The 14,333-nt window shown below is 48.1% G+C and overlaps 1 protein-coding gene across 3 annotated transcripts in view; it reads left to right on the plus strand.

Moving 5' to 3' along the window:
- The window catches only part of RARB (retinoic acid receptor beta), a 771,255-nt gene that overhangs the window by 734,876 nt on the left and 22,046 nt on the right, over window positions 1–14,333 (plus strand). For all 3 annotated transcript variants that reach the window (XM_017955965.2, XM_003895181.4, XM_009201805.3), the window contains one exon: window positions 7,555–7,715. In XM_017955965.2, the coding sequence (XP_017811454.1) occupies window positions 7,555–7,715 (161 nt within the window). The remainder of the gene's footprint in view (window positions 1–7,554; window positions 7,716–14,333) is intronic.

Genomic DNA, 14,333 nt, shown 5'->3' on the forward strand with positions numbered 1-14,333 from the left:
AGAAGTGAACTTGAGCTTGGCATAGCAAAGAATTTCCTGCCTATGAAAATTGATTATGGAAGTGATACTAAGCCTTCTTTTTTTCTAGATCAGAAGTTTTTAAAAACAAGGTGACTTGATCACGCAGGACGTGTGTGACTTTATCCTGGCTAAAAAGCAGCCACAATGTATTTAATTTACATTTTTTAACATTCAGTTTTATGCCATCAGTAAAGGGCTTCATCTCAGCTCTTATTTATGTTGGGTAGCTCTGTCACAAACACGGAGTCACAGATACGTATGCCTCTTTGGATAGGATTTAGGCAAAGTCATCACTGAGAATAGCCCATTTCTGCCAGAGGAAATGTGCAAAGAAGCACCACCGTTGATGAAGGAAAGCATCTCAGAGGTCCCTCAGCTACTCACTGTTGAGTTCCTACTTTTGTACATTATGGCGGAACATTTTCTTTTTTCTCATTTCTGGAATTGAACTTAAGATCTTTCTTATAGCTCATATGTCCAAAGAAAAGGATTTTTCATCTAAAACTAAATCTCTTGCCTTGCAAGGATGCCCACCACACTGTGCTTGTCTGAAAATGAATGCGACCACAGTAGGGCTGCCCTTACCAGCCCAGACAGAGGAGGGAAAAAGTATTTGAAAGACTCTTCACGCAAGAAGAGGTAAAATCTGCATATCAAAAAGTAACCAGTGAGGGAAATGTGATTAAATTTGTTTTGAAAGTTTCATTAGCATAACATACCACTTTAACTCCAAAGAAGTATTTGACATCTGTACATTCTGATATTTCAGGGATTTTCTGTAACTTCTTTAAATACCTTTAAGAAGCTGAGCTAGGCTGGAAGATCCGTGTTAAACTCCCAGAATGCTGTGTCCAGACTGTTTCCCCTAAGACTTTAATATTCTGTAAACATTCTAAGCATGCTCCTTGCTTGATGGCTGGCACAGTGGACACCAGGTCATCTCTTAGACTTCGAGGTTGTATGGGGCCTCCTGTCCCCTTTTGAAGTCCTTGCACATATGCTACATGTTGCAGACTCAGAGTGGTCCTCTTAGGATTCCATTTTCACCTCCATTTTACAAACCCTGAAATCAAGGTCCCTGGAAATGGAATAACTTGATTCATTCAAAACACACTCTTCGGCGCTCTACCCTCAGCCTGGCCCAAAAGGCACATGTCTCATGAGTGGCAAGAAAACTTAGCTGCTAGCCTTTTTTCTCTGTATATTTGTTCCAGTTTCAACTAGAATTCACATGGCAGGAACTTTATTAGGAAAAAGACACAGTCCGCACCTTCAGGTAGATTCTGATGTAGAAGAAGTATTTACTCACCCCACCTCTACCCAGTTTACCATGGGACCTGCTGTGTTAAATGCTTGAGTTAAATCCTTAGGTTATGGGGAAAGCAAGTCTCTAACCATTAGTAATAGATCCACCTGCCTTCAGATCCATGGTAGCTCGTTTACATAATGAGATTAGAAAATGATTTTTTAACTAAAATTAAAGCATGTTTTAACGTTTTTCTTTTAAATATATCAGTGCGTTAGTTACAGGTCATCCCCGACTCATGACAGCCTCATAGCTCTGATCGCCAACTGTGACTCATTATTCTTGCAGTTAGCAAGCGGCTGAAGAGTCAAGATGAACAAATTCCAGACTTTAATTTTCAAGCAAGAATAAATAGACCATCATGCTTCCTTTGCTAAGCTGAATATAAAGAACTTCATGGACAAAAATACCATCAATTGTATTTTCCTTTTTTTTTTTTTTTGATGTGAAAGGACTTTTAGTGAAGCATTGTTTTCATCTCTTCCTGACTCCAAGTGAATCTACATCTTTTGCATGTTTCCTGCATTAAATTTTTATTGTGTGCATGAAAATCAATATTCCAGATACATGCACAAGTGCACACATTAAAATGAACATGACTTCATTTATTTCCATGATTAGACATTCAAATAAAAGTGCTTGGGTGTCTGTTTTCATATTCATAGGTCGAGATCCGTACATCAGAGGTATTTGTATAAGTGACACTTTTATTACATTCATTTCATTTGCAATATGATAGTGGATCATAAATATGTTACTTTTATGCCACCAAATCTGATTTGTAGCACTTAGCCCCTCACAAGGAGAATACTTGATAGTTTATGGAGCACCTTTCATCCAAGAAGCGCTTTGCAAACATCGGGCCGGGTTCTATCTGGTGTATAAATCACATCTGTGACCCGCTGAATGCCCCACCTGCTTCATCAACCTTCTGGCTACTACTGTAGGGGTGGAGAGTAGTCAGTGATTCCCCCGCAGGCCCCAACGTGATAATGAGAACTTTAAGTTCTGGAAGAAAGAGGCTCAGGTGAACTCTGTATTGCCACATATAGGCCCTGACAGTGGACAGAACATCACATTTAGTTACATGTCTACCTTATCATTTGCAAAACAGGTACGAGGCCCCCATCTGTGGGTTGGATCTTGTATTAAGTGCTGGGGACATGGAGACAAGTAACATGCGGCCCTTGCCTTTCAGATATTCACAGACTTGGAGGGGAGGGCTTTGATGCAGGCTTGACAGTGTTTGCTCCTCTCTTTGCCTCCCCATTCCCTCCCAGGGGTGCACCATACCTGAAAGCAGCTTGTCAAACCCCCAGGTCTGGCATAGGTATGTGAGTGCATATAGCAGTCAGTTGCAATCAGAGTGAAAGAAGAGGCCCACCATCAAACATCCCAGGCAGCCTTTGGAGCTGAGCATCAGATGCACACCCTATGCTCCCAGAGAAGAGAGTCATCTCCCCACCCACCACCCCACAACGCCCCTCAGCTTACCCTCCCAATTCCCCAGGGTTAGCTTCCTAATCTAGGACCAGCAGGATCCCCCTGCCACACCCAGTAATACACAGGCACAGGTCCCTGTAGCATGCTTCATTACACTCACTACACTGTAGAATGTGTGTACATGGGGTAGACTCAGACTCAGCAGAGCACACTGGGTTTCCTAAGTTCTGATCCTGACTGTATCACTCACAGGATGCATGACCTCAGGCAGGGTACTCACCTTCCTGTGCCTCCGTTTTCTCATCTGCAAAATGGGCATAATAGTGGTATCTACCCTATTAAGTTGTTGTAAGGATTGAATGGTCTACCATGAATAGAAGGCTTTATGATAGTTGTAATGAACACTTTCAGTATTGTGGTAAATAATACTCTCATATATTAATTGCAGTACATGTCATAATAGTGATGCCAATATTCTATTATTATTACTGTCACTGTTTTATTATATGATTCATGTCTGTCTCCTACCATAAGTTTTTGCTTCATGGCAGCAAGAACCATCCTGTGTCGTGATGGCACGTAGTAGATAGTCAGTAAATATTCATTGATTGAATGAATGAATAAAACAATGAAGGAACAAATGAATCCACCTACTCATTTGGTGCCACTGTGATGGCTTCTCCAAGCACCATTTTTTATAGCAAGTCTCCTCTGCCACTGACAGCCACAGGCCCCACAGTAATCCCCACAAGTCCTTGGTGTTTGGGGCATCCATTTCCCCACAGAAGGGCCTTACATTCTTCCTGCATAACTAACCCACATGGGCCTTTACAGCCGTCTACCTCCTTCCCACCTAACCCACCATCTGTGTGTCTCCATGCAGGTGCTACTGCCATCTCGGGGGAGGCTCTGAAAGGAGCTGCCTCCTCTGGAGTTGACCCCAGGTGGTAAGTGGTGGAGCTGGCACTTGTTCTAATCTCCTGACTTCCCCAGCAGTACTGTGTCACCCCTTGCCTCCCACTGCTGACCTCCAGGGGAATGAGCCCCTGCCCTGCCCCAGGAGCTGCTGACCATGACCTCAGAGGGACCAATGGTTCCAAGAACCTGGACAAAGCTACCATCCCCAGGCCCCTGTGGCTTCTTGTGCACTGTGTCACCTCCGTGATTCTGGTGGTTCTTGGCAGCCCTTCTCAGACACTGTGTCTGCGTTCTTCTAGAGTTTAAAACCATTGAGGGAAGCAGCTGCTGAAGCCACATGTTTAGAAAATTTGTCCGTCAACTTATGAAGCTGTATGTAACTGGGGCATTATCACCAGAGGAGTGGTTCCTGCATTTTGCTCGTGTGGAAGAGTTTGTGATAATTCCAGGAGTCCTTTAGTTACATCGACAGTGGTGGTGGGGCTTCGTTTAGGGGACAGAAGGACTGTGGAAAGCAGCCTGAGGTTACACCATGGTCCCCTTTGAGTCAGCTGCAAAGGGTGCTCCAAACTGGGCCCAAAGCTCAGAACATGGTGCTCTGGCTTCACCGTTGTGATTTTGCAAATGGCAGGTGCTATCACTGTACAACCCAACAGAGACTCCCAACTTGGTGCCCAGCTGCAGCTCACCCAGGGTCCCTTCCCACAGGACCTCACCCCTCCCTTTCTTGCTTGGTTCAGATACTCCATGGTGAGAGCTCCCGGTGTCTCCTCTCTCCTGGTAACCCTCTAGAGCTGTGTTTGTTCGTCTGAGTTTTCCAGGCCCCTGGTGATGGATGGGGACAGTGAAGCAGAATGCTTAGGAGCAGACACGGGTCCTGAAGAGCTCCCTGTGGATGGAATTATGGGGAATCCTTGGGTGGGTTGTTAGTTTGTTTGGTGGCCTCTCTTTCTGCACATTCCACTGAAATGCACATTGGGTTGACTACTTTCAAACATGGTGGTGTTGGGCCTCAAGTTCCTTGAGTGTAGAAATGGGGTCATCATGCCCACCTCACCTGGCTTACTGTGGGGATTTCGTGAGCTAGGATTCTTCACCTGCTGGTGCCCCAGTGGCCCTTGCTATACAATCACTAAAGGGTATTGATTGCAGCTGCTGCTGTGTTTTAATGGAGCTGTAGGTGTCATCTCCGCTTCACGATCGACTCAAAGCAGTTCCTAGTATTTAGCAATGTGTGGCCTCCCAAAGGGCTCTGGGTTTCTTGTTGGTGTTGTTTTGTGATATAATTCACATAGCATAGCATTCATCATTTTAAACTGTACAATTCAGTGGTGCGTAGTGGATCCACTAAGTTGTGCAGCCTTCACCAGTAAGTCCAGAACATTCTCATCTCCTAAAAAAAGAAACCCTGAACCCGTTAGCACTCCCAATCCTCCCTCCCCACCAACTGGCCCCTGGGCCTGACAACCACAAGCCTACTTTCTGTCTTTGGATTGGCCTGTTCTGGACACCCATATCATTAGAATCACACAATGTGTGGCTTTTTGTGACTGGCTTCTTTACGGTATATGTGTTAAAGCTTCATCTGTGTTGCAGCATGTGTCCATAATTCATTCCTTTTTATGACAAATAATATTCCACCATAAGGACATCCTAGATTCCGCTTCTCCATCATCAGGTGATGAACATTTGGGTTCTTTCCACTTTTCAACTGCTGTGAGTCACGCTGTCATGAACATTCATGGACAAGTTTTACATAGACACGTATTTTCAGTTCTCTTGGGTGTACACCGAGGAGAGGAATCGCTGGGTCACTTGCTACTTCTGTGTATAACTTTGTGAAAAACTGCCGAGTACTTTTCTTCGGGGCTGTGTTTCAGAAGGACCATCCCTGCTTAGATTTGACTTTTTCATTAGCTAAGGAAGGCCATTGGCAAAGGCAGGGGAAAAGAGGGGAGTCTGTCACCTGAGATCCTGCGCACTCACACACAAGCCTTCAGGCATTCCCTCCCTTCAGCAGTCCAGGCTCCACCTCACAGACAGCCACCATGCCGTCTCTGCCACCCTGCACGACACCTTCCCCCCTCATTGTGTCTCCTTTGCCCACCGGCTTCTTTGCATTCTCTCTGCTTTGAACCACGATACCCGCTCTCACCCAGCGTCCTGCACTGGCTGGGAAGGATCCAGTCACAGAGGTCTCGAGGGGCCAGTCTGCACTGGGAAAGAATACAGCTGAGGCTGCGCTACCCACTCATTTCACCAGTGATCTAGAAATCTTCTGAGCCAATGAGCAGTGTCATTTCAGAGTCCTGGGGGAAGGAAACCGTCTAGAAGGGTATTCTCTTCAGACCTGTTGGTTTCCTTAGGAATAAGTGAGTGAGTCCAAGTGAGGAAAGAACTTCTCAACCATGTGAACTTGAGCATATTTCTTAGCTTCTCCAAGACTCAGTTTCTTCATCTGTAAAATGGGTTTAAACTTGCCTACCTGATAAGAGGATCAAGTGGGATACTGTGATACCATGTTCAACATACTCAAAAAAACATTCCTTTTCTCCCCAGCTGCCCTCCCTCCTAGTTAGGTAGGAGTGGCTTATACAGACACTGACCTTGTAGTACGACTCACCTCCCTTTTTTTTCTTTACTCCCCCTTCTCACCCCTTACTCTTTCCTTTCACCGCTTCCTCTCTCCTCCTGCTATTGTCTTACTCTGCCCTCAGCTCCCACCCCAAACATGGGTGTTCTCATGGTGTGGACACAGGGAACTGCCAGTTCTCAAATCACCCATGTGCTCTTAGGGAGGCAACTCAGGCCAGATCCTCTTAGGCAGATCAGATTATGCCCTGGGTCATTTTGCAGTGCAGATTCCCAGGTCACGGTGGCGGCAGGCATAGCCAGGCAGCGTCCAGCCTGGCACCCACTGGGCCCCCAGGGAACATGGACTTCCTGGAGGGGGTGGCATGGTCTGGTTTCACCTGTCTGCCTCCCAGGGTTTCAGTTTCTTTCCCCACGAGATCCTAGTCAGGGGCTAGAGCTTTGAGTTACACGCGGTTTTGCAGTCACAGCAGAGGCCTGTGCTGCAGGAGGAAGCATGGGCTTCCGTAGCACTGTGTCCTGGGCCCTGACTTTGTGCCCGGTACCGTGCTTGGTCCGGAGCATGCAGAGGGAGAGGACACACGCCTGCTGTGGGTCCAGTGTTCTGGACACAATGTGGAGTCGAGTGGCCACCAGCGAATAAGGGAATGAATGGTTTTCCAGGCTGAAGGTTTCATACTGTATCAATTATTATTTTTAAGTAACTTTATAGACCAAAACAGATAACAGGGTTCATACAGAAAGTTTAGAAAGAAGAAAAACACGAAGGGACAAAAACCATCATCCTTATCTCCTCTCAGATGAGTTTCTTCAAAAGTAAAAAGCAAAGACACCAAAATGTGTAACTAGGAAATACTAATTATGAAGCCACAGGAGCTCTGTTCAGAGACCTGACCCTTCCCTTACAATGTCGCTCAGGGCATCCCCTTTGAGGGTAAAGCTGTTGGAAAAATCCTTCTCTCTTCAAGAGATCCAGTCCACAGAAGAAGTTCTCTCACAACAAGCCAAGACTCTGAGCCTCCTGGGTTGAGCCCAAGCTTTCCAAATAACTGACAGGCACATGCATATACAGAAAGACAAACCTAGCTCTCTGCCGGGACTCCCCGGCTGCCAAATCCCTTTTCCAGGGAGGTGTATTATTACCACCTCTTCCCACTGTTTCTGTCCCAAATATCAAATGAGCTTAAGGCAGCATCGGGGGGTGGAACCTCCCAGCCCAGGAGCACAGGCCCAGCCTTCAGTGACCTCTGATGTGCCTTCTCTCTCATTTCCAGCTGTCAGGAATGACAGGAACAAGAAAAAGAAGGAGACTTCGAAGCAAGAATGCACAGAGAGCTATGAAATGACAGCTGAGCTGGACGATCTCACAGAGAAGATCCGAAAAGCTCACCAGGAAACTTTTCCTTCGCTCTGCCAGCTGGGTAAATACACCACGGTAAGAGACACTCCTGCCCCGGGCTGCTGGGCGCGTGGAAACCTCGCACATGCATGTGTGCAGAGATACACACACAGACACACGCTTTGCACTGGGCCTGGCAGGGACCTGCATGCTAGCCGGCTGGGGCTAGGTAGTAGCCACTTCCCTCTGTGCCATAGCCTTTGGGCGTGGGCAGTCAGTGAGTAGGCTGAGTGCCACCTCCCTGCAGTCATGCACACATGCATTCATGCTGGATGCATTAACTGAGCATTTGCTATACGACAGGCTGTGTTCCAAGCCCTGGTAACATGAACTACTGAGTGCTGCTCTCAGAGACTTTGATCTGGTGAAGGAAACAAGTAAAGCCAGTGAAGCGTTACATGAGTCATGACAGACATCTGTACAGAAGGACCCAGGGGGACAAGGGCCCGATCTTTTAAAAACCCCAATCCAGCTGTGAAATCCAGCCAAGATAAAGAGGCCCTCTCCTGGACCAAGGTCTGCCTTCTGTGAGAGGACATGTACAAAACCCCTAAGACAGGGCCTAGAAAAGTTTGGGGTAGGCATGCCCCATGGCCTGTTGAGTGAATGTTCCCCCTCTGCTTCCCAGCCTTCTGCCAGGAATGACCTTTCACTGAAATTAGAAATACAGAGAGAGAAGGAGGAAAAAGAGAGGCGAGTGAATAAGGCAGGAGGTGTATGTTGGCTGGTCTAGGTTGCACCAGTGGAGAGGTCATGAGGTGCTTTAATTTTTCCAAGTGGTTTTTGCATATATTATGTTCACTGATGTATATTTCTAACTTGTGGCATGTCATAGACACTCAATAGATATTTGATGAATTAATATAACTAGAATGTTGTTCTGGCCTCTTTAAAAACCTTAGGTTGCTCACCTACAATGCTATAGTACACATACTTTAAAAAGAAAAATCCGATTATTGTAGCCCTTGGTGGTTTGGTGACTGGTATGCTAGAAAAAGGATAGCATGGGAAGTCCTGAAGATAAAAAGACAAAATAGTGATACCAGCAAGAAAAAACCACAGTGAGTGGAGGGGCTTTGCAGCAGTTCTTGGTGAGCATGGGGTGTAGTGCGCTAGGATGTTGGTGCCACCATGGCATCTGTAACATGAGAATGGGGACCAGGAGTAAGCCCAGAGGGGCGCCTGTGGAAACTGATGCCAGCACACGCCTAGGTGGCTTCTCAGATGAGGATGAGGCTACACAGTTGGGTGGCACCAGCTTCTGAAGGGCTGGTACCCACCTTAAACAGATAAGTCCCCTGGCTAAGCCCAGAGGCTTTGGCTCACTGGAAGCAGAGGTCGAACCTTGAGCAGTACTTCTCAAAACTCAGTGTGCATCTGACGCGTCTGGTGATCTTTTCACAATGCAGGTTCCGGTGCAGCAGGCATGGCCTAGGGGCATTTCTAACAAGCTGCCAGGCTACTGATGCTGCTGGTCTGCAGACCAGACTCTGAAGAGCAAATAAGCTGGGCTTTGAGAAGCAAGAGCCAGGGTGGCACCCTGGGGCCCAGCTCGCCCATTGGTGTCAGCCAGGAGAAACACTGGCATGTCTGCCAGGCCGAGGGCGAGGCTCGGCTTCACCTCAACCAGCCTTCACTGAGCTTGGGGAGCACTGTCCCATCCCAGAGCAGGGACACAGGCCAGGACAAGACTGGACACCGTAAGGGAGCTTTCATTTTCACCTGGGAGAGAAAGTGGAATGTGACCCCATGTATCCAGAACAAAGTACACGAATGTACTTCAAGTCCTGCTCAGCCACCATCAGCCCCGTGACAGTGAACAAATTACCTAACGTCTCTCAGCCTCAGGTTTCCCATCTCTAAATGGGAATAATGCGAAGCAGTTGGGAGGATGAAATGAGACAATTTGTGAAAAGCTGCTGTGATGGGACCCAAATATATCTACCTAGCAGTGGAGTGGCAGAAGCATCATCCAGCCGTGCGTCTTCTACTGGCTATGAACTGACCCTCCAGGGACCTGGCCCCCATGCTGGGTGCATCTGACAATACAGAAAAGTAACGTGATGAGTAACCAATACCAAAAAGTATGGCATTTCTTTCTTTCAGAAATACTTACTAATTGCCAGCCATTCAGTGGCATTTCAGGCCCTGTATTGGGCTGTGTATCAAGGTGGGGGCTTCTTGACCTAAGAAATGAGGGAACTCAGGCTGGCACAGTGGGAAGGGACAAAAAGAGAAGATGAGAGAAAACGGGCGTTGTGCAATGGTGGACTGTGTTGAGTTGACAGCGAGAGGGAAGAGAGAATGGGAAAAGCCTGGCAGAGTCTTGAGTGCCACTTGAGGAGTCTGTATTTTAGTTCGTAGATAATGAACAGTAATTGATGGGTTGTGGTCAAAAATCTTTATTATCATTGTAATCATTATTACATCTAATATTTATTGAGCATTTACTGTGTACTAGGGACCATGCCAAGTACTGTAAGTATACTAATTCTTTTACTCCTTGTGAGGACTCTATGAATTGGGTTTCGTTGCCCTCATATTACAGATGCGAAAGCCAAGTACAGAAAGCCTAGATAACGTTCCCCTTTCTCTCAGTCAACAAGTGGTCAGAGGTGAGACTTGAACTTGAACAGCCTGACTCCAGGGCCACTCTTTTAATCACTACACTATACACAGAATCCCTCGAGAGGGTTGTCAGAATGGGAGAATGGAAGCTGGGGCCATTAGAGGCATCTAGCTAGGAGGAGAGAGCTGTGACCCAGGAATAAATCAATCTTGTAGCTCCAAGAAAGTCAGAAGAAAAGAGATCAGAGTAGGGAGGTCTTCCTGAAAGAGGAGACTTTTGATCCAGGTCATGAGGTGAGAGACTTTATATGGCAGTGCCTAGGGCCACTAACTGCTACATCAGGGGCCCCCTCCGTCTCCTCCAGGTGGTATCTTAGCATAGCCAAGTCAGTCCCCAGACCCTGACTCATCTAGTAACCAGGTGAAACGGCTCCCACTCTAGCCTGGAGGAGGGCAGGACAAACACAACGTACAGCATTTGCCCCTCCTGGAACGTGCACCTGGTGTGACCGGGGGTTCCTACAGGGTGGCTCACATGTGAGGCACTGGCACTCCTGTGGGCGGTCCCTCACCACTGATGAGTAGAAGCTGGAGAGGTAAACCCCTCGGCTTCCTGATTCCTTGGGCAGGATAACTCTTAGGTATCCTCTAAACCATCTCCCAGAGTTTCCCAACTAGATGGAGCCCTGACTGCCCACAGTGATGAACTCCGCTGGCCACCTTCCTTCCCTGCCCACTCTGCTCCTCCAGTGCTTCCTGGGATCCCCTCCCACATAAACCACTGTGCATTCCAATTCTAGTCTCAGCCTGGGCTTCTGGCCTGAGAGAGAGGCTTCCCTGTGGGCCTCCAGAGCCCTTTCCTATCCACCCCAATATGGGGGTGACACCCCCAGTCCTCAACTGGGGCCCACCCTCCTAAACACTTTGTGGAGACTTTTTGTACTTCTTTCAATCAGGCAGGAAAAACAGAAGCACAATTTTATCTCTAAAGCGTGGCCCTTGGCTACTGGGCATCCTTCCAGAGGCCTGCTGCCCACCGCGGGGTGGAGGGCGCTCTGAGCCAGTCTCGCAGCTCACCGCGCTCTTCATTTCTACTATCCCTCCCCAGATCTAGCTGTGTTTTTATTGTGAGCCACTTAAAATCCTTTCTGGAAGTCGGTGGTATAAATAAATAACAGCAGCCATAACACATTCTCTGCAAGCTCTTAGTTCCGAGTTGAGCATTTTTAAAAAGAGCTTTTTTTAGACCGGCAGTTGCTTCCACGGCAAGAAACTTCCTGTCATCTTCACCAGAGTGGCATCCCTGTCAGATGCCTTTGGAATTAGTGGGCAGAGAGGAATAAAAAAGGCAGCCAGCTGCGCATCTACAGATCTTTGAAAGAGTAGTTCCTTTTTCTTCCCTAATTAGGGTAGATTTGGGACAAATGGTTGGGTCCCAGGAGGCCGCAGGAATGGATGGAAGACGCAGAAGCTTATCCCCACCACCCCCAGCTCAGGCCAGGGCAGGGCACTCACCCACCATCTTCAGAGCTGTTATCCCCGGGAAGGTTTCTACCCAATGACCCTCCGCCGCCATAAAAGGAGAGAGGGTGGATTCCCCGTGGAAAGGTGGAAAGCAGGAGAGAAGCTATTTATAGATGAGCTTTCCGAAATAGAATCAGGACTGAACCAGAGGCACCATCCTAGCTCTGAGGACGTGTTCTCCATTTCCTTAGGGTGAACCCTAGTGACTGTCATCTAGGCTTTAGGGCCTCATAAATTCAAGTTCAACTCTAACCCCTGCTACTTAGGAGTTACATGACTTTGGAGAGTGACATCATCATGTGTGCCTCAGCTCCTTCATCTGTAGAACGGGCGTTTTAAACACATCTACCTCCTGCCTGGAGGGTTCCATGAGAAAACTATATGGAGTGCCTTGCACAGTTTCCGGCGCAGAGGAGGTTCCATGAGAAAACTCTACGGAGCGCCTTGCACAGTTTCCGGCGCATAGGAGGCGTGCTGAATGTGCAGCTCTCCTCCTCTCCGTCCCATCATAAGTGTCTTGTCATTTTTTCGAGCCACATGCCCAGGTTCTGTAAAGTAGCGTGGGTGTGACCGTGGGACGGATTTCCAGGTGGTGTAGCCCCCACCTCCAGCTCGTGCTGTCTGCTCAGGGCCGCCTCTGCTCCCGGCCTCCCGCAGCTCTGCCGTGTGCGCGCTGCTCATCACCACGTGGGGCCTGGCGGGAGGTAAGCTGTCCTCCGAGGGGCTCGTGAATGTGAACTATGAAGATTTAAGAAGTCCTTGACCGGGCGCGGTGGCTCAAGCCTGTAATCCCAGCACTTTGGGAGGCCGAGGCGGGCGGATCATGAGGTCAGGAGATCGAGACCATCCTGGCTAAAACGGTGAAACCCAGTCTCTACTAAAAATACAAAAAATCAGCCGGGCGTGGTGGTGCGCGCCTGTAGTCCCAGCTACTCGGAGGCTGAGGCAGGAGAATGGCGTAAACCAGGGAGGCGGAGCTTGCAGTGAGCCGAGATCCCGCCACTGCACTCCAGCCTGGGCAACACAGCCAGACTCCGTCTCAAAAAAAAAAAAAAAAAAGACGCCCTTAACCCGCTCAGAAAAATGACCACAAACAGAATTGTGAAACCGTGAAAAGACTTTCCAGGAGACACACCATAGAAAAGGAAAGCTGTTTTGAACCCTTGTAGTCATGGGTGGACTTGGTGCGCTTTTTGGAAATTAACATTTGTGATCAGCCAGAGGAGCAGAACCTGGAACTCGGGGAGCTCGGCCTGCCAGGAGAGATGCAGCAGCAGGGGTGGAAAGTCAGTGGGGGTCACGAAACCTGAGTTCCAGTCCCCACTCTCACCTCACGGCTGTCTGAGTTTAAGCCAGCTGTTAGTGAGCCTCAGTTTCTTGCTAGTAAACACACGTGTGCTGCCGGTTTCACCCAGCCAGTGGTCCCCAACCTTTTTGGCACTAGGGACCAGTTTCATGGAAGACAATTTTTCCATGGATGCGGGGCTTGGGTATGGTTTCAGGATGAAACTACCCCACCTCAGATCATCAGGCATTAGTTCGGTTCTCATAAGGAGTGGGCAACTTAGATCCCTCGCATGTGCACTTTGCAACAGGGTTCATGCTCCTGTGGGAATGTAATGCCACCACTGATCTGCAGGAGGTGGAGCTCAGGCTATAACGCTCACTCCTGACCACTCACCTCCTGCTGCGTGGCCCAGTTCCTAGCAGGACATCGACCAGTACCCATCCACGACCCAGGGCTTGGAGACCCCTGACCTAGAACATTCTTTCATGTTGCAACAACCAATGACTGCATACCTACTGTGTTAGTTTCCTAGGGCTGCTGAAACAAAATAATACAAACTGGGTGGCTTGAGACAACGTTATTTGATTGTGTTTCTGGAGGCTAGAAGTCCCAAAATCAAGATGTGTGCATGGCCACGCTGTCTCTGACAGCTGTAGGAGAGAGCCCTTTCTTGCCTCTTGTAGCTTCCGGCATGGAAGGCGGTGCTTGTAGTTGCATGACACCGATCCTCCGTCGTCTTATGGCCATCTTCTCCCTGTGTGTCTTCACCATGTCTTCTCTCTATGCATGTCAACCTCTGTCCGGATTTCCACATTTATTTTTTTATAAGGGCACCAGTCATACTGGATTAGGGCCTACCCTAATAACCTCACTTTAACTTGATTACCCCTATAAAGTCCGTATTTCCAAATAGCATCACATTCTGACATACTCGGGCTAGGATTTCAACACATCTTTTTGCGGGACACAATTTAACCCATAGCAAACAATAACACCTAGTGAGTGCAAAATTGGAGTGCACGGACATTACCTTTCCATGCTGGCCGCTCTCTGCAAAGCCTAGCTGGAAATCAAATTTTGTCACAAGTGTTGTGAGTATTTAGAAACCTCTGGCAGCACACGTAAGTCCTGATCTTTTGAAGAAAAATGTTCTGTAGGCACTGCACTAAGTACCCACGTTCTTCCTGAGTAGTGGAACAAGGGAAAGACGTTCCCAGCAAAAGCAATGGCGTGAGCCTGGCACAGGGTTTCACAGGGATGGGGAGGGGTGCGAG

This window comes from Papio anubis, chromosome 2, assembly GCF_008728515.1.
Source record: "Papio anubis isolate 15944 chromosome 2, Panubis1.0, whole genome shotgun sequence".
NCBI lineage: Eukaryota > Metazoa > Chordata > Mammalia > Primates > Cercopithecidae > Papio > Papio anubis.